We start from the raw sequence: 26,110 nt of genomic DNA on the forward strand, positions 1-26,110 counted from the left end.
AGAAAAATATTTTTTTAATTTGGGAATAAAAATGTTTTTTTGAGAGGTGTGATATAGATAGATAGATTAGTTATTTTCAAATAAACCCCTCAGGTCATTGAATTTGTTATTAGGTCTCACGATTTTCATAATTTTTTTTAAAAAAATTAATAACTCCAATTATTAGTTCTGCTCTTTATCGGAGGGACTTATTTCAAAATAATTTAAGAACTGAAGGATCGGTAATAATTTTAATTATTCGATGGGGTCAACTTCTAAATGAGTTAAGAATTGGCGGGATGTGACAGCACTTTTTCATAATTTGAGGGGCTAGTTTGAAAAATAAGAGTTGTAAGGCAGTAATATTGGAGAAGGAAATAAAAGGATGAAGTACATGGTTTTCAAAATAAATAGGGTAAACTTTGATTCTATTAGTTAAAATAAAAAAGTAAACTTTTATTTAAGTAGATAGGCTTCAAAATCATTGAAATTGATATTGTGTTCTCAAATTCCAAAATTATTTTGAAATTAGTCCCTCGAGTTAATACAAATGTTGTCAAGTCCTCTAATTCTCGCAATCTTTTTTATATTAATCTCTCTAGCAGTTGCTTCTACTTTTTATTGAATGTAATGTAATAATTTCAAAATAACTTTTAAGAATTAAGGAAACTAATAGTAATTTTAATGATTTAAGGGATCAATTTCCAATTAACTTAAGAATTGTAGGACTTAATAACAATTTTTAGAGTTTGAGGGATTAAAACAAAATAGGCTAGATTCTAAAAAAATATGAAATATTTAAAGGACTCTTATTACACAATGGTCGTACCAACTGAGCTACTTAACATTTGTAAAAGATTAATTGTTTTATTTTAGGGAAAAATGTATTTAGGCCCTCCAAAAAAAAAGGGATGTGCCCCAGCCCCCCATATTTTTTCCCTTACTCTTTAACCCCAAAAATCAAAAGCAATTTGTGCAGCCCCCTTTTCACACTCTCCCAGAAAATCATCCCAAAAAAATCCGAAAATACCCCTTCCCTTATCTTCTTCTTCTTCTTCTTCTTCTTCTTCTCCTCCTCTGTGGGTTTCTCCTCCTCCTCTCAATCTCCTCCCCCTCCTCCCTCCCCCCTCCCTCTCCCAGTGGTGGTCCTCCACCACCGCCCTCTACTTTGACCAGACCCAACGCCAACCTCACCCGCGGCCGGGACCTCACGTGCCTCTCCATCCAGCAGGTCATCACCGACTCCAACACATTTGGCCATCTAATCGAGTTTTTGGATTGATTTCTTGGACTGGGATTGAGAAATTCGATCTGGGTTAAATATCTCTGCTTGAGATGGGTTTGTAAATTTTTTGGAGATTAGGAGATTTTTTTTGTAGCTGCTCTGGGTTAAATACCTCTGCATGAGCTGTTACATAGCTGATCTTCATCTAGGGCTTTCTTTAAGACTTACCCATGTCACTTTTTCCCCCCCTTGAATGGTAAGCTAAGCTAAGGGATTACTGTAGATGGTGATATTTATGGTTAAATTTGTTCTGTGGAGTTCTAATTAGATTGATAGTTACTCCTTTAGCTTTCACAATCAGTGGGCTGAGCTGTTCTTCGTGTCTCTGAGTGTGGTGCAATAAATAGATGCTTACTGATCCATCTTCTGTTATTGAATTTCATTTTTGATTTATAGTTTCCAGCACTCAGTTCTTGAAGTTTTTGCATATAAAATGGGGCTAGCTCAAATTTTCTTCATTAGGGTTAACCTTGAATATTTGAGGATGAGCCATTGGATTAGTCATTGTTTGGTTAGTCCTAAAGTAATTGCTGGCAATTTGGTTATTAGATCAAGTGGGTTGGAGTTGAGTGTATATATATTCAAAAGGACACATTGAGTGAATCTGTGGTATACAATATTCTAGATGTGCAGAGAGATTTAATAGATCACATGGACATAAACTGTCAATTGTTAAGAGCGTGGTAGGACCAAGAGCATTTATTGAAGTTCCATGTGAAATGGCCATGGAGGAGGCGTGGCCCAGATTTTGAGAGCACACTTTGTAACTTATTTCATCAAAAGCACAACATATGGTGCTTGAGATTGTACAATCTAAAACTAGAGTTACAAAAACCATCACATGAATTTGAGTTTTGGGTTTTGACTTATGCCTTGATTCTACTAGCAATTTACATCATTTGATCATACACAGTTCACATATATCCCTAGTTTAGTCACAAACAATACCTCTATATAAATCATGATGTTCCCCAACAAGGAGTCCAAGATTTATTTTCACACTCTTGAGGAGCTGATTCCTGAAGTTTGTCACGAAGATTAAGGTTTAAAGATGATACATCTGATCCTTCATAATGGGTAGCTTTAGCTTCCGATTCATATTCTTGCTTGCCATACTTATAGTCTGCGATGTATCAAACTTAAAGATAAAGGATATATAATTTGTTAGATTGGCCCATTACAAAGTTTCTTCCATAATGAGTTATTGGCTTCTGGACTACTTATCTTGCGTACATACATTTTTTGCATCTTTGGCTTCTTAATTACATGTGTGCTTCAGGACTGGAAAGAAGTGTCTGTATATGTTAACTTTCAGGTGTGTATGTTAACGTTCACGTGAACATGTTAACTATCAGCTGTATATGTTAACTTTCATCTGTATATGTTAACTTTCAGGTATGCATGTTAACGTTCACGTAAGCATGTTTACTTTCATCTGTATAAGCAGCTCTTATTTGACCCTCCCAGTTATGTTTATTACAAAATTCACTTCATCTAAACTTAATAAGCTGCTTATTAAGTTTAGATGAGCATATGTAAATATAATGATTAAGCAAATAAATCACTTACTTCGGCTATTTGAGAAGAAACAACTACCAAATGAAGTTAGACTCAATATTACAAAATTCAGAAACATAAATATCTCGAGTTAACATAAAGCCGTGAAAGTTAACAGGTTTGGATGAAAGTTAACATAAAGCAGCGAAAGTTAACATTCAGTATGAAAAGTTAACATACTAGGAGGAAAGTTAACATGTTCTGTTAAAAGTTAACATATAACTATTATAGTTAACATGTTCTGGTAAAAGTTAACATGTTCTGGTAAAAGTTAACATGACACGTTACAAGCAATTCTGGAAAAACTACACAAGAATAAAGAGTACAAACAGTCCTATTATAAAAATTAACATCTTCTTCTCTTCTCATTTTCACAATCTTATCCAAGCAATAACAAGCTTCATGTTCTTATTTATTCAACTTAAACTCTCCGGATTCTCATATTCTTTAACCTTTAACCTATGCCAGAACTCCTCCATCCACTGCAATAGGATAATGTATGTTGATGCCAAGTGAAAACCATGCAAATCCAACCTCTATCTGACGCAGCAACAACGAGGTCACAAGTAGAGGGCGGCCCCGAGTTTGGCACAGTTTGTACAAGTAGAGGGCGGCCCCGAGTTTGGCACAGTTTGTGATTAAAAGACTTGGTCATAGCTTTTTTTAAACGCTTCTACGAAAATAAAGCAGTGAAAGTTGGTTTGCATGAAAGTTAACATAAAACTGCAAAAAGTTAACATATTATTATGAAAGTTAACATGTAACAGTGAAAGTTAAAATATTATGATGAATGTTAACATGTCCAGAAAGAAAGTTAACATGTTATGAGGAGGGTTAACATATAATGATGAAAGTTAACATAGGAAACATGTCATGTTCTTGCTGATCATGTTCTTGCTGATCATGGGATTTTACAATATCATAATAACATGTACCTAAAAATCAGCAAACTTCAATCTCTAAACAAAGTTCTATATTAAAACTCGCATCAGTTGGAAATCTAAGTCTGACCCCAAAACACAAAAGTAAACACAACACGGAATTACAAGTTGCACATAACAATTCTAAAAGATCACCAACTACTCTTTGGAGGATTTGTTGATGAGGGACTTGTGGATGTGAGGGATGACTCCTCCGCCAGCAATCGTCCCCTTGATCAGCGTGTCGAGCTCCTCATCCCCTCGAATCGCCAGGTGGAGATGATGGGGGTTATCCTCTTCACCTTCAAGTCCCTCGCATGCACCCCTTTCTTGATCCCTTTGCAGGTACCTTTCGTGTAGGTTTTCTACCATCTTTGGATGTATCATTTTGACGGTTGAGTTCTTTCCACTTTGCAAGGGTTTCTGCAAGGGAGTCAGGACCATCACTCCTCCTCGGTCTCTTCTTCTTGCAAAAAGATCAGAACAAGTGAGTACCAATGCTAGGAAACAGTTGGATTATCATCACTCACTTAAATACACAAAACAAGTAAATGCACATTAGAGTGGGAAGCGGAGATGCAAAGAGCCATAATCATATCAAGAAATATACAACCTTGTCAACAGTTAGGCCAAAACAAAAAGGCACACAAGGAAGCATTTGGCAGACAAATCACACATAGCACACGGACATCAAACAAGTTGCACATGAGCTCAAGAACACTATGCAAGGACAAAAGGCCAAGTCTTCAGAAAAGATATCACACACATCAAATTACACATCTGAGTTCATTCAAATTTACATGAAGACAACGGGGCACTTAAGGAAGCATTCAGAAAACGTATCACACAAAGGAAGCAATTGGCCACACAATATCACAAAGTATACAACCTTGTCAACAGTTAGGCCAAAACAAAAAGGCACACAAGGAAGCATTTGGCAGACAAATCACGCATAGCACACGGACATCAAACAAGTTGCACATGAGCTCAAGCACACTATGCAAGGAAAAAAGGCCAAGTCTTCAGAAAAGATATCACACACATCAAATTATACATCTAAGTTCATTCAAATTTACATGAAGACAACGGGGCACTTAAGGAAGCATTCACAAAACGTATCACACAAAGGAGGCAAATGGCCACACAATATCACAAAGCCTTATCACAAAGCTAATAGACAGCCCTTCACTGAGAATTTTTGTAGATCACAAGCCCAGAAAGTGTGTCAGGCCATTAGTAACTATTTAAAGTAAACACTTAACAAACCAAACCCCCACCATTACTGATGTGGTTTCTGTATCGAACCATAGGTTTGCTGACAGAAAGCACAGAAAATTGTTCATACCTAAGATGACGCAATCAATCCACCATTGAGACTTAGCTTTGCTCTTCTTCCACAAATCTAGGTTTATAAGGCAAACAACATAAACACCACAAATCAGAAAGCATGTGATGGCGTAGAGCTTGGCGAGGACGGAGGAAGGGCAGGTTAGGGTTTCGACGAGGCGAGCGGTGACGGCGTCGCGAGTGCAGAAAGTGTGTCAGGCCATTAGTAACTATTTAAAGTAAACACTTAACAAACCAAACCCCACCATTACTGATGTGGTTTCTGTATCGAACCATAGGTTTGCTGACAGAAAGCACATGAAATTGTTCATACCTAAGATGACGCAATCAATCCACCATTGAGACTTGGCTTTGCTCTCCTTCCACAAATCTAGGTTTATAAGGCAAACAACATAAACACCACAAATCAGAAAGCATGTGACGGCGTAGCGCTTGGCGAGGACGGAGGAAGGGCAGGTTAGGGTTTCGACGAGGCGAGCGGTGACGGCGTCGCGAGTGCGCTGGGTGGAAGGCCAGATGTTGAGGGAGAGGGGAGAAGGAGGTTGATGATGGGGATTTGGGGTTAGGGCTGGGGTTAGGGTTTTGGAGCTGGGGATCCTGGGGCTTGGGCTTTGAGCGTGAGAAGAGAAGCGAGAGAAAGAGGGAGGGGGGAGGGGGAGGAGATTAAGAGGAGGAGGAGGAAGCCACAGAGGAGGAGGAGGGGAAGAAGAAGAAGAAGATAAGGGAAGGAGTATTTTCGGGTTTTTTTGAGATGATTTTCTGGGAGAGTGTGAAAAGGGGGCTGCACAAATTGTTTTTTATTTTTGGGGTTAAAGAGTAAGGGAAAAAATATGGGGGGCTAGGGCACATCCCCTTTATTTTTTTGGGGCCTAAATATATTTTTCCCTTTATTTTATATATATGAAAGGATTACATTGTGGCTATGAAAAGACTTTTCACCGGTTGTAGACCCAATAACTTACCAACTGAGCTACTTAACATTTGTAATGGATTAATTGTTTTATTTTAGGGAAAAATGTTTCAAGGCCCCAAAACAAAAAAGCGGATGTGGCCCAGCCCCCCCAATTAACTGAGATTAAGAGGAGGAGGAGGAAGCCACAGAGGAGGAGGAGGGGAAGAAGAAGAAGAAGATAAGGGAAGGGGTATTTTTGGGTTTTTGGAATGATTTTCTGGGAGTGTGAAAAGGGGCTGCACAAATTGCTTTTGATTTTTGGGGTTAAAGAGTAAGGGAAAAAATATGGGGGGCTGGGTCACATCTCCTTTTTTTTTGGGGGCCTAAATACATTTTTCCCTAGATATTAAATGATGTATACATATTTTTGTAATTATTAGAGCGTGATAGAGAAATTGAATCGTGGAAAACTGATCATGTGCAGCACAAGCTAAAATGCTAGTTCACCTATCCGGGTGAAAATTTTCGAAAGTTCAGGAGATTTTGTGGAGCTCCCTAATAAGCTTGAGTAGGTTTTTATCTAGTTTTTAAAATTGATGGTAATTTTGCTGATAACCACCCTAAAGATATCACCCTAAAGTGCAGGGCGTCTCAAAACATTTACCCATCAGTTTTAAAAAGCCGCCTTTTTTTCTAGCGGAGTCCATTGAGCGCCGACCGAGACCTAAACTTCCAACGAAAAAGTAAACCAGAGCTCGATAGATCTAAAGCTCGAAGCTTTCCCTTTTCTCTCTCTTGATCTCCACCTTTGTTCTCTCTTTCTCTCTCCTCCATTCGAAACCCTAGAGAGAGAAATGGGATCTTACAAGGCCGAGGACGACTATGATTACCTCTTCAAGGTCGTTCTCATCGGCGATTCTGGAGTAGGGAAGTCTAATCTGCTCTCGAGGTTCACCAGAAACGAGTTCAGCCTCGAGTCCAAGTCCACCATCGGCGTCGAGTTCGCCACTCGGAGCTTGAATGTCGATGGAAAGGTCATCAAGGCTCAGATTTGGGATACCGCGGGTCAAGAGAGGTGACCTCTGTCGATTTCCCCTTCTAGATTTCTCTTAATTTGTTTATTTATTGTGTAATAATTGTCACTTTAGTTGGTAGACCTTAAAACTTTGAGTTTTGATTCGTGCCTCTTGTTGCAGTGGTTCATTGTAGACTTGGTTTTCTTTATTTTGTTCGTTTTCATGAAAAAATATTAGTTTTAGCTGTTAGATCTCAGTTTGAGTTTCGACGTATACTTGTTGTAGCTGTTCATTTTAGAAATTGGGCTTGGGTGCTATTGAGGTAAGGGTGTTCGTGTAGAATTTCGTTGAAAAGCTAGCTGTTATGGCTCAATCTCTCTCCCATCACAGCAAACAAAATCATGCCAGCCAATGCATGGGAAGGAGCTAAGTAAGGAATGAAGAAAAAACCCAATACTTTTAAGGGGTGTGTGGTTCAAATGCCAAAATTTTGGAATTTGTAATCCCATAGGGATTTGAAATCCATAGGTTTTTTACATGCCTTGGGATTTCTAAAATTTTGTTTGGTTCAATATTATTGTAGGATAACAAATCCTACAATTTGTAATATCTTGTTTGGTTCAAACCCAAATTTGTAGGATAACAAATTTTAGAATTTGTAATCTATAGTTGAACCAAACAAAGTTTAAGATTTCCAAAAGAATGATAGTTGAATATGCTTACCTTGGTGAGTTTATCTCCCACATGAGCAGTGAGAACAATACATAGCAATTGGGGTAACCTACAATTTTCTACATGTTGATTCCTAATCATCCAATAATCTTATTGGTAAGGGATGACTTTTGGTTAATCCATTCCTGAACAATCAAGATCCATCATATTTAAACGAGTGTTCAAACTTCAAACATCCTCATAACGACTTTCTTTTGTCTTATACCACATCCAAATTGATAACAAGAATACCTAATTCTAAAGACTATACCAAATGGAAATTATCCTTGTCAGTTAAATGATTCAAAAAATCCCCTTTATTCCTAAGAATTACTACCTTATATTAAAAAAATTGTTTAGGATGACATTATTAAAGTAGGAGACAGATTAAGTAAATGTAAAATAAATTGTAATAGGGCGATGAATGATCATTAGCTAGTGCAGTTAACGCTTGACTCCATTGTATAAAAAGCATTCCTTATATGATGAAATTTGTTCAATGCATGCACAATGTAAGGACATAAACATGCATAGAGAATTTTCCCTTTATTGCCATCTTTTCCACAACTTTAGAGCAAAGGATTAGATAAGCTGACACCACATAGTATTTACTATTGACCATAAGCGAAAAGCTTCACAACCAGAAGAGAATGATGGGTCTTACGCATCTTGTCAACAGTCTAAAACTCCATCTGAAAAGTCCTCCATAGATGAAATGAAATATACATCATGCACATACAATAGCAAGATACAAACTACAAAAATCATAGAAGCTAATTACCATAGGTCCTACAACATCTTCGGCTTTCTCTTTGCCATAAAGCATCTCAATCAATGCTAAGGAGAACTCAATAGCCGTCCCTACTCCTCGGTTATAGGCTTTCTCTTTGCCATAAAGCATCTCAATCAATGCCAAGGAGAACTCAATAGCCATTCCTACTCCTCGGTTTATAACCACCTTCCTGTCAACTTGAACCCTAGATTCCAATTTCGTCACATCCGGCAGTAACTTCTCTATGAAAGCAAGATAACAAATAACCTACATATCAAAAGAAAAATTATCTTTCAAACTATCCTTGCATAAAATTCAATTTCTTTAGCATTTTCACTCAATTCAGTCTCACTTTCAATCCTTGAAGCAGACCCCAAGATCCCAATGCAACCGCTAGAGTTGCACAAATCACCACATTAATCCCTCCACTCTCTAATTGCTTTCTAACCATTTCTGCCAACACTTCACAATCTCTTAGGCTAGCTAAACCAGGCATTCCTCCCTGAAACAAAAAAAACCCCCAAATTTTACCCAAGTATCTAAAAAGAAAAAAATTCAAATCTTGCAATTTTGAGACTAATAGGGAGCGCGATGAGATCAAAGGAGGAGCCTTTGCAATTAGAGATGAGGGAATCGGTGACGAGCTTGATCCCCCAATAGGCGTTGACGTGGAGATCGAAAATAGCTGAAGCGACGGTGACGTCATCGTCGGAGCAGCGGAGAACATCGATGGTGATGACAACCTTCATTGGCTTCGTTTTGTCGGCAATAGGATAAGGACCAGAGATTCAATTTCGAATCAAAAGAGGGGCTTCAATCAATTAATAAACTGAAGAGTGATAAAGAGAGAGAGGGGGGGGGAAGAGAGAGAAATTTAACCTTTTTTAAGGGAGAGGAAGCTATCGTTGATGAGATGATTGAGGATCGGCGACGGGGAGAGAGAAGAATACTAGGGTTTTGTAGCGGAAAATGGAGGAGGCAGGTAAAAGAGGAGGGAGAGAAAATGAGAAGCGGTGAGAATAGAGCTACGGGCTCATCCGCTATTGGTTTTGATGGCCACGAGTGAAATTAGTTTTTGCTGATGTGGATATAATTGTCAGAGATCCACCCAAATTCTCTCTATTTGTAAGGATTTTTCAAATTCCAAAACTGGAGTGATTTTTGCAATTTAGGTATTCAAGATCACAAAAATTTGCTTGAAACAAACACAATTTATGGAATCCAAAGAGCACAAAAAACCTAATTTTTGATCCTAGAATTTGAAATCCACCTCATATCCCAAAATTTTGCTTGATCCAAGCACCCCCTTATGCAGCACTTGGTTACTTGACCTGGGACTAGGAATAGATGGGTCCCAGTCCCTTGTTTGGTTCCATGTTCAAACTCCTTTAGACTATGATGCTTGAAATCCAATTCCCATGTTTGGTTCTTGGAATTAGGATTGTAAATTCTTGTCTTCTATTATTTGTTCATCTTACAACTTTATTTATTTTTTTTAGTTAGAGAATGAGTTATATATATGAACCCAATTATAAAAAAAATATATTAAAAAGATACCTTTGTAAAGGCTCCTGCGTGAAAATTAATGAACTGCAACTAAAATCGTTCTTCATTGAGTAGCAATTTCAAAAGAATTATAATATTGTCGTTTTCCTAACAAATTGTAAGCTTGTAACCACAAATACCATACAAGTGCTCTACAGTAGGAACAATAATAGTACCAACAGATTTGCACTTTTAAGCTAATTCAGGCCCTCCAATCAACTCAATATTTCCAATAGATTACAAAAATAATGGAAGCAAAACAACTCAAAGAATAACGAAAACGAGTGCTTTCATTTATCAGAACATTATATGTGCAAATACATAATCATTTTACTCTCATTTCCGCCTACAAGGCATAGGCTGAATAGCTTTTTCACTTATCAGAATATTTTATGAGCAAATACATAATCTTTTCACTTGCATTTTTTGCCTACAAGACATTGACTGAATATTACTTATTCACACCTTACAATGTTACAAGCCATAAACCACTAAATATTCTACACAAACAAGCATATACATCACTCTTTAAAGAAAAGCAATGCTTAATTGTGTTGGCGAATTCTGAAGGTCGATATCCAAGAGCACAAGCTTTCAAAACTTGCTCCGCCATGCCCACAAGATTCATTATTCTCGGTATTTGCAAAACTAGCTATAAATAAAAAATAATTGAGTACATGCAGCTAGCTTTAAGTACTATTGGAGTTGAATAGTTACAATATAGAGAGGGAAAAAACAAGTCCTTGCAATCCTAAACAAGGTTTTAAATATCGGTTATCGGAAAAATATTGAATGGCCAAAATTCATATCGGATTGTGATTATCGGGATATATTGGGGATAAGTAATAAAAATCGGAATGTCATATTGAATGGTGAGCATTTATAATAGAATGTCCTAAAATGTAAGCTAAACACACTTACTGAAATGTAAACATATCAAAACGTCTTCGAGAGAGGACTCAAAATAATTGAACGATTAAACTTGAGGATAGAGCAAAGGAGGTGAAGAGAAATTAGGACTGGTTGCTCTAAATGCGATGGGAAACAATGAGTGGGATTGGTGTTTTGATTTTATTTAGGTGGTATCAGATTTGAAAAAATAAGTGTTTTGGGACCCAAAAGCCAACCAATAGTTGTGATATTTTTTCTGACAAAATCGACCGATTTAGACCTATAAAAAGCGGCCTATTAATCAGATTTTCACCTATATATCGGAGGAAATCGGTGAAAAACAATAACCTATCTAATTTTCTAGAACTCGTATAGACAGTGGTCCAAACCCTATATATTAGTGACATTCTAATGAAGAACATTGCTGCAGAACATTTGATCTCATCTGCAGCCGACAACATATAGAGCAATCTAAAGCACAAATATCATCATGAACCAAAAAGAATAAGAAGAAGAAGAAGAAGTTATAGCAAACTTGCCCCTCACTCAAAAATAAAGGACAAACAAAAAAGATACTCTGATATGAGTTAAAAGGCAATGAAGATTCAACTAAGACCTATATGAAGAGGTTTGACATGATGAATTTGGCTGAACGTAGAAGAACTTTACTATTCTGGACGATTACCACTAACTTGGTTTTTAATCAAATAACTATATTTAAAACTTAACTATCAAAAGACACAAGTGATGGCTCTATTGTACACTTCAACTAGTATTAATATGATAATATATCTCATATCAGTGTATGTAATTTCATTGTCGTGATCAGACTCACTAATCTAAACTTGAATTGGTGTATAATTTGTTACCAGAGCGGAGTAGGAAGTAAAAAAATATGATACATATACATGAATTACTTGCTATACAACTACCAACTAATGCAAATCCCAACACTGAACACTGATACTTAATTTGATTTATGACATGCTTTAGATTTACAATAATGATGGTTTGCTATCACATTATTCATCTAACTATATACAGAACAAACATCAATGTCATTGGTAAATATATGTAGTGCTTTAGGTAATTTTATTATAAAAAAGAAAGTAATTGGGAAGTAATTTTATCATGCAGTGATGAAAAGATACTGAAAAAAAAATCAGTCAACTGATGGAGTAATATAATTTCATAACAGAAAAACCACTAGGTGGAAAGACTATAACATTGTTTACTGTAATCTCAAGAAGTATGTCAACAAAATCAAGACTAATTTCAGAAATTCACAATATTAATCTTTATTTTCAATCTTAATGATTTAGTATGCAGTCTGTGTTTCAGAAATAAGGTAGCATGCACCATAGTTTTAGGAACCCTTCGGTAGATCTAATGATAAAAGCAAAATAATATGATGACATAGGCTATTTTGCACATATAAATAGGTATTTGTTCACTTCCAGTCATGTTTCATGTGATCAAAATACCAGCAGAAAAAGAAGCATAGGTCTTAGGCCATGCATAGGATTAACCAAATAACTAACTATGCTCTAGAACTATTTCCTACTTAGGTAGCACAGATACGGGTGCGTACACGGAATTGGACACGGGACACGGAAAGTTTGTGAAGTATAGGATACGAGGACACAACTATATATATAATTTACAGTAGATCAAATATTGAATTAAAATACATATAACATTTGTATGTTTTTTCCTACTATCTATAACAATTAAGAATCAAGTTAAATAAAACTAAGAATAAGGTTTAACAACAAAAGTTTAGTTTTGATCACATAGGATAATACGATGGGTATTTTTCAAATATTTACGTAAAGGGTTTTAGTTTTTGGGTTAAGAAACCTATTGGTTTTGAAATATTGCCAAAGAAACTAATTTGGTATAAGTAGTAATAGAGAAACCGGGTTTTACTTTGAACCATGCGTGTCCATGGTGTGTCCAAGGAGATTTTGTGTTCGACACGTGTCGCACATAGACACGACATCCAAAAAGCTGTGTCTGAGTAACCTAGGGTCTTACTAATCGGGAAAGATATGTGCTGTGTATTATTTTTAAAACTAGATACTTAGGGGGAGTATCATGTAATGCTCTGTAAAAATTTCATTAGGAGATGCTGAGATAGGTCCGACAAGGATCTAATCAGTATGCTCCTAATAAGAAACAATATGACAATGTCACCAATGATATCAAGAATCCGAAATAGTATATTATTTGAACGAAAAACATGAGCACTCATATAATTCCCTAATATGTGGTCAAATTTAGAGTTTCAGAGAGACTGCAAGGTATTTTCCCGGATCTCCTCCAATCTCAAATAGATAAGTGATAAACTTCCTGTAGTGCTTACGAAAAGTTATGATGACAAGTGATAAATTGAGGAAATAGTGAAACACAGATAAAATAAGCTCATATAAATGAATGAGAATGTATATTGAACTCATAATAGTTATATATGTGAAAAAGTTAACGTCAGCACATCAAGCAAGTACATCAGGATCACATAGCTATTTTACCATATTTTCATTAAAATTGGACAATTCATAAATGAACTATATTTGTTGCATTTTTATGCTATTATAGAAATTATAGCAGGTAGAGATTAGACGCTTATCATGAAGGTCTATGTACAAGGATGGCCATACGAAAGGAAGACAAATTTCTCTATAATAGGCCTAAGGCAACGGTCAGAATGTCAAGGTTTAATCTCGAACACATGATAGTCATATATGAAAAAGCTACATCAAGCATAGAAGTTGCAATCTCGAGCAAGTTCATGTCTAAGAATTTTTTTGATTGTAGTGTCAAAAATTCTAAGCATTTCAAGCCAAGAAATAACAACTGATCAAGTTGAACATGAACCTGCTCCATTATCAAATAATAAAACGGATAATGTTCAAGTAGTGACAACACAAGCAAGTAAAGACATTCTACAAGCATAAAACACATACAAGTAACTAGAAGAGACGTTCTTGGTTTTGTCGAATATGTATCTAAAATGGTTAAAATGGTGTATGAATTAAAAGCTTTTAAGCAGTATAATTTATGGAAAGAGTTAAAGGTAGTAGTTTATGTACTATACAATTTGTCCATTCCCCCCTCATTAATTGCACATTCTCTCTCTAAAAATAAATAAATAAATAACCTAGAAATTCTTTTACAATCAAATCTAAAAACAATTGAAATTTAAACCAAATTACTAATAAGATCTCCAAAATTAGAGGTTTTAAAAATAAAAAGATGATGGATTTAAAACACTAAAATGTTGTTATTAGAAAATTGTAATGGTTGATGTCAAGGTGTAGAAGAGTTATAGAAAATTAACATGGGAACATTCTTTTGCATTTAGATCAATGGTTTTGTAACGGTATAGAGCAAAGAAGGTTACAATAACACAAAAAAACCCAACTTGCAAGTAAACATGTAAAATATATATTAAAAAATTGATAATTAAATAGAAATAACATTTTTTAAAGATGATCTATATACATAACTCCATTAAAGTGAGATTTTCTTCTTTTTTATATGTTGCTTAATAGTATTTATTTTCTATGAAATATTTTCTGTTAATTTATTTGAAAGCATATTGTTACAATTTCTATTTTTTTGTCACATGCATTATGCACGTGTAATTAAGCTATTCACATGAATGCCTCAACAAGCACTTCATACACAACAAAACATTTATAATAAAAGGCGCACACGTTTGTCAATTACTTGTTTATTATTCAACTTAATAAGTTTGGAGGAACTACATTATGCAAGTCATTGTCTGAAGGCACAAAAACATAACTTCTAAAATTTCAGTTGAATTGTGAAGCTATGGAACATTTAAAAATCCCTTTACTTCTAGCTATTATTCTCAATATGCAATCAGTTCGAGTAAACATAAGAATAAATGTTAATTACCACAAATGGATTAGCATTGATATTGCACTGTGATCCACAACTAATTATATATTGAGAAGTATTGTTCCAAAAGCAAGCCCATACTTAACTTTCAACAAGCAAATAGAATAATTAATACAAATCTTGAGGGTATTTGATGGAAATTTGACCAAAAACCAAACTCAGCCCAACCGGCATTGCATTAAAATTTCAATGAAAATGCTATAAACTTATTATTAAGTCATAATCAATCTCATTTCTATCTCTATCTAGCAAAAAATAAGCTAAAGTCCAAAGAAATCAAGGAAAATTGAAGACAAATCATAGAGGAAGCATTAATAATCAAAGAGATACTAGCAAAATCAATTTGAGGGAATTCTAAGGAGCAAAGATTAGAGGCGAGAATTTGAAGGAGCGGATTGGAGGAGACCAAGGAGGATATCAAAGGTGTAGCTTAGAGGAGCAGACATCGGAGGAGAGGAGATTGGAGGTGGAGGTCAGAGGAGAGGTGATTGGAGATTGGGGATCGACGAGAGATTGGAGGCAAGGTGAAGCTCGAAGGAGAGGAGATCAAGGTTGAGCCGCAATGAAGTCGTAGCTACTTCTTGAATACCTGGGATCTAATCCTAGGATCTTGAACACCTGGGGGTTGCTGATATTTCATAAACCCGATTTTGGGTTTTAAAACAAAGCCCTAGTCCCACGTATATTCTAGTACCATACAAAACCAAACATGGTATAGACTCAAATCCCACGCCTTGTCCTAGTCCTAGGTCCAAAAAAACGAATGACATTATGCAAAAAACTTGTACATATATAGATAATTATTAAAAGAATATTAGAACAATTACATATACAAGAAGTATTTCATTTACATTAGCCATAATAGAACTTGAGAAAAATAAAAATATCCTCTAATGATTTAATAACAATTTACTTTTGTTTATCATTATCATTTCTCTTCCTTTTACATTTATAAAGCAATGGGTCAATCTTACAAGATCATATCAGTTACTTCCTCAAAAATCTTAAATATCACTCTAACGCAAACTTATACTGGAAAGGATGAAAAGATTTAAGGTGAGATATATGTTTTGATGAATTTCAATTCAATAAGGCTTAAAACAAGGAAGTTATATATATGATAGCCCATATTCGGATATAGTAATACTTAATATTATATAGGAAACGTGCTCCTAATTGACATGATAGATTCAATCTAAGGAAGCGCCTCTTAGTGCATAGATTATAGACTATTCCAATAGATGATCCATTCCACTCATCATGGTCTAAATGTCACAAAACATTTATCAAATAAAAATCATGATATTTCAATATTTCTAATACATATTTTCATTGTCTCTTTAGTTGTGTTGTTGTAAAACCATTAATTTTACAATCACTTGATTAATGAGTATTTCAACGCAATATACCTTTTTTTTTATTTATGTGCAATCGAAAACATATAAATCGAAATGAATGAAGTGAATCAAGTAAATTGATCGCATATAGCATATTTTGACGGTACTTTCTTAGATTGAATCTAAGATGTTACCTTACGAACACTTTTCCCATATTATATTATATTAATATAGTATGAAAATGTTTTTACTCTTATTTTAAAAAATATAAGATAAATGAATATAATTTGTGTATTCCAATTTACATTTTCAAATATTAAAGATTAAAAATATAATAAACTGATATACTTAAACGCTATCATATAGTAATAGGGTGACATTTATAGCTTTGGCATAGGGAGAAATTTTTAACACAAACTCCTAGTGGAAATCAAATACAATTTAGTAAATAAAGAGACTAACATGATGAGACAACTTGTTAATTGAATCATAAGCAATGAAGTAAAGAAAAAGGAAGTAACAAAACTACAATAAGTTACAGTGGTTCATGGAATGGTCATACCTAATCCCATAACCCCAGAATTGGTACATGAAGATGATTTGCATAGCCATTTTTGAAGTTATCACTTACTTTGAGGACCTTCTACATAGTCTATTGCACTGAAAAAATATCAGACATTTGTGGGACGTTTGACTAAGATGGAAGGTCTATAGAAAATAGAAATTAGGAAGGCATTGCGTAAGAGATACTATAATTAGATTGGCTTAGAGAATTGGCATTTTGATATAGATATTTTGGTGTAATTACATGAAAATGGAATTTTAACCGATTGATATGTAAGAGTGGATAATGCGAAAAGTCAATATCCCCCCCCCCCCAAATGTGGATAGTCAACAAAAACAGATGAAGGGAGGATTCAGAGGGATCACGTGTCACTTAAATGAGTAGAAAGAGGTTTACTACGGTTAATATGTGAAAAATCGAGAGTTAAATGTTTAAAATTGTGCCAATTGTCATCTAGGGTTTTGTTTTAGTATATAGATAGATTTGAGCTCCTTCTCTTCCTTACTCTAACTAATTCTCCAACAAACATGTAGGATAGTATCAGGTAGGTGTTTGATTTTTTTCTTTGTTTTTCTTTGGTTCTATTAGAATTAATATAAAACTATAATCATTGATCCTCACCATTGTTTTAGAGTTTTAGTGTAATGATTAGAGGGATTTAATGTAAGTTGGTGTAAGAGCAACCCAGGTTAAAATCTCGCCAACCATAAATTTAAAGCGGATTTTCTAAAGATTGGCATCGCTGCGTGAGTCCAAGTTTCGACCCATAAAATGGGGGCTCAACCTAAGAGTGTTCTATTAGAATTAATGTAAAATATAATCTTTGATCCTCATCATAACTTCAGAATTTTGATGTAATGGTTGGAGGGACTTGATTTAAGAGGTTCAATTTCATAGAGAATTTCTAGTCTTCCAGATAGCATTCTTTTTGAAGTGATTTTTCCGTCGTACTTTCGCATATCCAATAATTATCTAATTGGAAGCATGGAACTGAGTGTTATTCGAGAGTAAATGCTATACCTTGTTAGTGTGATGGGAGCCACCTTTAGAATCTGTAAAGTCATCTCTAGAATTCACATCGTCTAAGAGGGATATTGGGATAGACCATTGTCATCTCGCGACGAGGACGTCACGTATATAAGATACGGTAATTGTGATACCCCAATGTGCTTTATCCTACATCGGATATTCACAAAGAGCTGAATATGTTTCTCTATTAAGGGATTTAAGTGCAACATTGACTAATCAATTTCGGCAGTGGATTGAGCCAGACTACTTGTTGCACTCAGTGAGTCCTATGGCTTAATATCGCTTCAAATTAGTGTAGTAACCCCAATAAAAAATGATTAGTTTTATTTTGTCCGAAAAAGAATTGTATGCAAATCATTAATTGATAAGGGGTCTCGTGCAACATTTCAACCATTTAACATGCTTATCACTTAGCAAGTATTATGGCCTTTAGTCATTAGAGGAGATGCCTGGCATCTCTATATGCGGAGGATTGCATGAAACCGAAGAAAAATAAAGGGGAAAAAAATAATAAACCTGTCTAATATTTATCTAGGTTTATATTAAGTTAGAGTAAGGAAAAGATGAGAAAGAAAGGAAGTTTGAATTAACACTCCAGCCTAACCCTAAAAGTGTAAATCTTTTTCTGCCCAGTTAAGCATCTCTTATATGAGTACGATGATGATGAGGTTTTGATTTTGTTATTTGATTCTAGAATAATATTTTCTTGAATTGAAAAAAAAAATCCGGTGAAGATCTAGCCACCGACGAATCCTTGTTGTCCTTTGGTCATCCCTGGCTACCGCAAAAGAAGCTGGTGGCCAGCCTCTTAGGCTAAAGCCAAAAATAAAAAAAAAGAAAGCGAAAAAAATAAAGGAAGAAGAGACAAGTACCAGAGAGGAGGAAAACTCGGCTCACAAAATTTTTCTTAAGAGCCCAACCTAAGTAGAAGAGAGTAGATTTTAAATAGGAAAATTTCCTTAGCCCCCTGATATTCTCAAGGACAATGAACATGTCCAAATAAAGCTAGGATTTTAAATAGGCGTGGATAATTACGTATAAACCCTTATTTTATTTCTATAATTTGTAGAAAGGTCCAAATAGAATAAAGCATAAATTACTAAAGAGAAAAGGATAATTGCACATAAACTCTCGAAGTTTGTAGAAATCATGAACGTGCCAAATAGAAGAAATTAGGATTGAAAAGAGAAAGGGATAATTATGTACACTGTTACAAATAGCGGTAAATAGTGCCGGAATAGCTGCCCTAATAACGTTAGCGTTCCTTCCCGCTAAGCCATCGCCCAATAGCGGTGACATATTGCGAAATATACACTCTCCGCTCGCATAGCGAGCTACCGTGAGGGAAAGCTGCTTTTTTATCGCTATTTAAAAGAAGTTTAAGGTTTATTTTTTAAAAATTTAAACCTAACCTGCAATCTCTGCATCCCACCACCTCCCGCGATTTCCAGCGTATTCCCGCCGCCTCCTATAGCATTTGGGACCTCCCTTAGCACTTTCTCTCACCTCTTCTTACAATGAGCTCCTATTGCAGTCCTCTTACTGCTTATCTTCTCGAAGAAGAAGACTCTTTCACTTCTCCTCTAATCATCTTCGATAATTTGTGATGGTTACACGTCTATTTCATCTTTAGTATCTTTTTAAATCATTAAATATACACTTTTAGATTTTCTAGGTTTTTCTTATTCTTTTGAATATTTACACACATCTAAATTAGAACGCTATTTGACTTCGCACTTTTTACTGCTATTCAGTAGTAATTGCCACAAATAACCTTAGCCATGCCTCACCGCTACGTGACGCTATTCGCTGTCGATAACCTTGATTATGTATAGACCCTTGAACTTGACCTAAACTTTTACAAGGTCCAAAAACATTAAAGAAACGTTACAAAAATTATAATCATTCTCTAAAATTAGTAATAAATCTATGCGAACCTTTATAAATGGGTCTTAACGCTATTTGACCCTGTTTGGACCTAGGATTATGTGGTGATAAACTATAGTATAAGTCTAAATTGAAATGGTATCAACCTTATAATTTTATACTAATAAGACCTTGTTGATATCAAATGGGATTAACTTACGAGACTCAAAGGTGGTTAAGAGGTTAGTGCATTTCTCACTAGTTATTTTCATTGTGAGACCCCACTGATAGTCCCACATTGGTTGTGTGGGACATATTGATGGGTTTAAATAGTAAGCCTAGGGAGCTAAGTATAACAATAGTTGACCATTTTTTAATGTGTATGGAGCCAAACTACATGTTGTATTCAGTGGGTCCCAGGGCTTATATCACACTAACGAGCTCGTAGGTCTAGGTATGACAAATAGTATCAAAGTAGTTAGCTGGTCGGAAGTGTCGAAGTAAATCGTGAGTGAGCTGATGGAGATATTGGTATGGACCGTTGTCATGTTGTGATGAGAACGTTACATATATAAAGTGGGGTGATTGTGATACACCAATATGTTTATTCCCACATCAAATATTTGCAGAGAGTTGAATGGTCTTATATAGTAAGTGAAGGGATTCACGTGTAAATTGCCTAGTCAATTTTGACAGTGGATTGAGCCAACTACGTGTTACACTCAGTGGGGCCCACAACTTATATCGCGTTAATGGGCTCATAGGCCCGAGGTGTGACATTAACTCTTATGTGATCACCTGGTTCACTTCCATTTTTGTTCTCAATCACCTCTTATTCTGATTCTCTGTGGACTCTTGTAAACATTCTTGCTAATACTACATCAATTGGTTTATAGAGGAAGCATAGCATCCGACTTGGTAATTGGAATATTTGCAATGATGCATAGGTATCTCCTGCATCTGGAGTTGTAGACTAAATGAGTATGTAGTCTTTATATGTGTTGATAACTACGACCTCAAGTAGGTAATTTGTCTTAAGAACAGTGGTTGGTGGATAATAAATCATGGAATCTAGAGTTACTAGTGTGCCTGACATTTGTGTCATACTATGAGTTGTGTAATTTGCTATAATGTAATAGCGAGTTAATTTAGTTGAATCTATCCGATTTTGATTAACTTGTTATGAGCGAAACATTTATTTTTCTGTTAAAAATCAGATGAGAGATTGTGTTAATTGTTGCCTCCCAAGATCAGATGTTATCCCATTCTTCCTACTTGCAGCTTTAAAACTAGGCATGGACTGGCAGAAGTGAGCGTTAAAATTAGGCATGGACTTGCAGAAATGTGAAAGATAAACATCAATAAAATAACACCTCGTGTCTATCCAACACAAACTGGACTATATCACTTCTACAGATGTTCTTATTCAGTATCTTGTATCTTGTTCGCAACATGTTATAACCTTCTTAGGAGTTAGGGGTGTTTGTTTTGAGGAGCGAGCATAAAAGTGTGACGAAGCACTTTCTTCTGCTTTAGGTGTTTGTTTAGGTGAAACTAACACTTGAAAGTGCGCGAGTGATTTTCGCCACTCAGGATATCTTACAACTTTAAATTCATCTCAGAATAGGGCGAGGTGAGAATTGAAAGCAAAAAGAATTGAGAGAGGAGGAGAGAGAGATAGGAATGGAGTGCTATAATAGTGAGATTTCAAAACCTAACTACTTTTTATTGTTGAAAGTGCAAAAGGGTATTTAATTCTAGAATAAATAGTGCCATATCACTTTTCTTCTTAGTTTCACACATCAACTTCCATACACAGACTTCCTAATATTGCTTATGTGGACGCACGCTTGCACACTTTCAAGAAAAAACTACTCTCACAATCTCAATCAACTCCACTCTCAGATTGCCAAACGCGTCTCCTTACTGCACTGCTCTAACTTTCCCTATTAAAATCAGGTACCGTGCCATCACGAGTGCTTACTATCGAGGAGCTGTGGGTGCATTGCTTGTCTATGACGTAACAAGACATGCTACATTCGAGAATGTTGAGCGCTGGCTCAAAGAATTAAGAAACCACACAGACCCTAACATTGTCGTTATGCTTATTGGAAACAAAAGTGATCTTAGGCATCTTATCGCTGTTTCAACTGAAGATGGGAAATCTTTTGCGGAGTCAGAGTCTCTATATTTTATGGAGACATCGGCACTGGAATCAACAAATGTAGAAAATGCATTTGCAGAGATCTTGACTCAGATCTACAGGGTTGTGAACAAGAAGGCAATTGAGGCTAATGATGATGCAGCATCTGCTGTTCCCAGTAAAGGAGAGAAAATAAATATTAAAGATGATGTGTCTGCAGTCAAGAAAGGTGGATGCTGCTCAAATTAGGTGAAAGGTGACGTGAATCATGGTGTGCTCTTTACTTGATGCATGCGTCCAGTTTTTTCTTTCCAAATATTAATATAGACTTATTATTTTGAAACAGTTTGGTTTGAAGTTTGACTGTATTAATACCAAATATCATATTGCATGGGCGACTCAAAATTTTGGATGAAGGCTTTTACATCAGAATTAGATTAGAGGCAAATTGCATTGAGCTCCTTATCTATACCTTTAATTGCACGTATAATCTCTCAACTTGTTATTAGCATTTAGTACCCCTGGATTTGACATTTTAAGAAGGATAATTGTAGATAATCCCCCTCTTCTCCATGTATTGAGGGGTGATAAATGTTAGTTAAATTAGTTGACAAATGGTAAGTGCTATTGAATGTATAGAAGATGACGTTATGTGCAATTTACCTTTTGGCTTATTTGGAGATCAGTCTGTGTCATGCCTCAAATTTTCAGAGATGACACGGACAACGTTTTTAAGCTAAGGATAAGAACATGTGATTACTACTCTAAATATTAGCATCAATGATGAAACCAAGAAACTAAGGATAGAAACATATATTAAGCTCATGAGCAATGATAACTAGACTACTCCCCCCAAACTACTTCCACACTAAAAAAAATCGTCAATATTTTCAAAATTGATGACTCATTAAAGGAGCCCGTATTCACTCTCTCTTGTAATGTGCGAGTAGTTTAGAAAAGAGTATAATTAGCATTATTCTTAGCTAGCTTGGCATAGGATCTAGTGTAGCCATTATCTGTGGTTAATACTACTACTTTTATGAGATAGGCCATGATTAACTTCATATCCAGTTACTAGAATTTTTCTGTCTATGCAGAGAAGTATCTATATTAATGACTATAGAATCCTAGAAAGACTGGGTTATTAAGTATTGCAATGCTTGTGGATATTTATTATTTGGCTCAGGGATACATTATGTTATTTGTTAGATAATATTAGTATTTAGATTTAGGAGATATTATGAGATGTTATTGAGATATTATGAGATGTGATTGGATATGATTTTATCTAATACCTATTTTGTAATATCCTCCTAATCGCAATTTAAGAGAGTTTAGGGATAAATGGAATAATCTTTTACCTTTTCTATTTTTTATACATGGTATCAGAGCTTCTTGATCTTGGAGAGACCTCTTTCTTTTTCCTCACCCTCGGGGTCGCCGAGGGGTTTTGCTGCCTCCATGCCTCCCCCTCGGCGGCTACGAAAGCACCTTCAATGGCTTCGATAATATCTTTTGATTTCTACATCATTTATTTACTAAATTTTTATTGAATCCTAATAAAAAAGCCCTACCCCCGAAAAACCCTCACCACAGTACTGTTCATCAATGAACAGTTACTCTAGTGTACTGTTCACTGTGAAACATTCCGTCCTCGTCCAATGGTTGGATGCAAAGTACGTAATTGTCTAATTGATTCCGATGTTGTTTCTACTGGCTAACTCGCCTAGGGTTTCTATTAGCTGTGACTGCTTTTCTGATTGTTGACGTCTTCAAATATTCTGGATAAAAATGACATTATGAAGCTCTTACAACTAACTACTTTGTTCCTATTTGTAACAAGCTGGGCATGTAGTATGTGACACCCCCACTTTAGCCCCACATTGACTAGTGTGAAGAAATGTTAATGGTTTAAATAGATAAAGTCTAAGGTCCAAAAACTAGTGCTAGTATTTTGGCGGTGGATTTAAGCTAACATTGAGTTGCTCGGTGGGTCCCATGGCTTGCACGCGCCAACGGGCCCGTGGGCCCGGGGGATGAGAAATGGTATCAGAGCCGTTTTTAGCCGAAAGTGTGGAGCTAAGTACTATACGGGGCTAAGTGCTACACCACATGGATATAGTGGGAGCCACCTCTAGAGCCCGTAGAAGCCACCTCTAGAGTCCACATCGCTTGATAGCGATACTAGGATGTGCCAATTGTCATGTCGTGACGATGAGGATGTCGTCTTTGTAAGGTGGGCTGATTGTGACATCCTCACATTAGTCTCACATGGACTAGTGTGAAGAAATGTTAATGGTTTAAATAGAGAAAAGCCCAAGGTTCAAGAACAACTAGTACTAGCATTTTGACGGTGAATTTAAGCTAACATTGAGTTGCTCTCGGTGGGTCCCACGGCTTGCACGCGCCAATGGGCCCGTGGACCCGGGGCGTGACATAGTATGTATGTTCTAACTTGAGGGAGAGTTTAGATATTATTGGTATTTAGATTTAGGAGAGATTATGAGATATTATTGAGATATTATGAGATGTGATTAGATATGATTTTATCTAATACCTATTTTGTAATATCCTACTAATCTCTATTTAAGAGAGGTTAGGGTTAGAAGAAATAATCTTTTGCCTTTACTATTTTCTCTACATTATTTAATTTGATGAACAAGATTGGTGGAAATAACTGTGCCTAATGCAAAAGACTACTTCTATTTGTTGGTATTTTCAGCTAATTGCGCCACCCTGCTGATACCAAATAAGATTCAGACGTTAGGCATCAAGAGTACTTATTTACGCTTGTTTTGTGGTGAGTTTTTGTCTACCTGACAATAATCATGGTATGAGCTTCATTTCAATAAATCTTGATGACACATAAAAGCCAGTGGTGAAAGCATTTCAGTTTACTCAGTTTCGCTGAAGAGTTGATTATCATTTGGAAACTATTCGTGCTATGCATTATCTTCAATTGATATGAGTCCTTCTGAAGATTATGACGTTTGTCAAGTTAAAAGTTCGAATTTTACAAACTTTTGTTGACAATATAGGTCTTATTTTTTTTTTCTTGTGGCAGCTATACAGTGGGATGGAGAGATCACATTAACAAAGTGATTGCTTCAGGTGGTTTAACGGAGTAACTTTCTTCGACCTTTGCCATGCTTATCTTGAGGAAGGCCTCACTTTTCCTTTGGGGTTCAATTGTGTAAACTGGGGTGGTTCCTAGGTCTAAGTAGCACAAGAAATTTAAGCCCAGTTAGTGGCTACAAGATGCACAAGAAATATTCGCTTCTGTTTCGTTACTTGGGGTGGATGTATTCCTTTTCTTATATCCGTGTAATTGTTACGCTTTAACTCTGTCAATGCTGATCATATAAGGGTGATCAACATAGAAACTTTTTGGATGTTCCATTACATGTACTTCAGTTCATATTGTAGTTTGATTTGTTGACCATGTATTTTGGTTGATTGTAGCCTGCATTCTTGTTAGTAAGAACGTTTTTGATCATTTTGGATGTTTGGAATACTTTTGGGTGTACGCGGTCTTTGTATGTATGAGGTGTTGTTGGATGTTTTGTGTCGCTCTTGTTGGACACTTCATAGTTCTATCAGCAATGTTATTCTACCAGCAATTGAAGAGTGTGTTCATGTATGTGGTCCCCAAAAAGCTATCCCTTTTAACTCTTTTTTACCCCTTGATGAACTGAGAGATGGACCAATGCTGATAAATGAGTTAAAAGCTTATAAACGTCACCCATACTCAAATGAGAAGGTAATCTTTGGTCGCATTACAGCCTTAAGCACTCATACCAATGCTGAAAAAGGCATTTGGTTTGTTCTACATATAAATCTTAAATGGTATTAATTTTTGTTTGTGAGATTGTTGTAGGATATTTAGAATTTTGCTGCATATAGGAATCAATTATTGGTCAATAATAAAGGCATACATGGATTCTATCAATTCAAGTATGAAAATAAAAACTTGAAGGTGATGGGTGTTCTTTATGATTGTTACAAGTAAGATTAAGAGGGGTTATAGCAGAGAGGAAGTTGTAAATGAGGTGGATAACAGTTTATGGAGTCAAAACTGTTTCCTTTTGTTTGAGTGGGCTGTTTATTTTCCTCAATTAGTTTTCTTTATGTACATGATATTTTATTACAGCAAGGAGAGTCCTCTTTCATGTTTAGTATTTGCTCTCCCACGAGATAGTACTGTTATTATCCTTGTAGTTCAGTTAAAAAGAGCTACGGAAGTAAGCTTATTTATGAGAGATTAGTATACGGAAACTTTTTCTCCAAGGGATATTTTTTTTTCTCTCCAATAACACCCTTAATCCCAG

General features: G+C 35.7%; 1 protein-coding gene across 6 annotated transcripts; it reads left to right on the top strand.

The window, feature by feature from the left end:
* On the top strand, positions 6,648 to 25,294 carry LOC109842709 (ras-related protein RIC2-like). Of its 6 annotated transcripts, none has more exons than XR_002247355.1 (4): positions 6,648 to 7,055; positions 21,599 to 22,053; positions 24,505 to 24,582; positions 24,847 to 25,294. XR_002247355.1 is itself a non-coding variant. In XM_020411570.1 (3 exons), the coding sequence occupies exons 1-2, from the start codon at positions 6,835 to 6,837 to the stop codon at positions 22,029 to 22,031; spliced, it is 654 nt and encodes a 217-aa protein (XP_020267159.1). In that variant the 5' UTR covers positions 6,648 to 6,834; the 3' UTR covers positions 22,032 to 22,053; positions 24,847 to 25,294. The 6 variants fall into 6 exon arrangements, 3 of the variants coding, with proteins under 3 accessions (XP_020267159.1, XP_020267160.1, XP_020267158.1); XR_002247354.1 differs by having other exon boundaries at positions 21,599 to 22,038; XR_002247356.1 differs by having other exon boundaries at positions 21,599 to 22,031.

Source organism: Asparagus officinalis, chromosome 5 (genome assembly GCF_001876935.1).
Source record: "Asparagus officinalis chromosome 5, Aspof.V1, whole genome shotgun sequence".
NCBI lineage: Eukaryota > Viridiplantae > Streptophyta > Magnoliopsida > Asparagales > Asparagaceae > Asparagus > Asparagus officinalis.

What these genes read in the sequence shown, in the direction of transcription:
- LOC109842709 (XM_020411570.1), top strand. Translation starts at nt 6,835, where the DNA reads ATGGGATCTTACAAGGCCGAGGACGACTATGATTACCTCTTCAAGGTC. An exon ending in GATACCGCGGGTCAAGAGAG is followed by an intron (nt 7,056 to 21,598) that starts GTGACCTCTGTC and finishes TATTAAAATCAG; the next exon opens with GTACCGTGCCATCACGAGTG.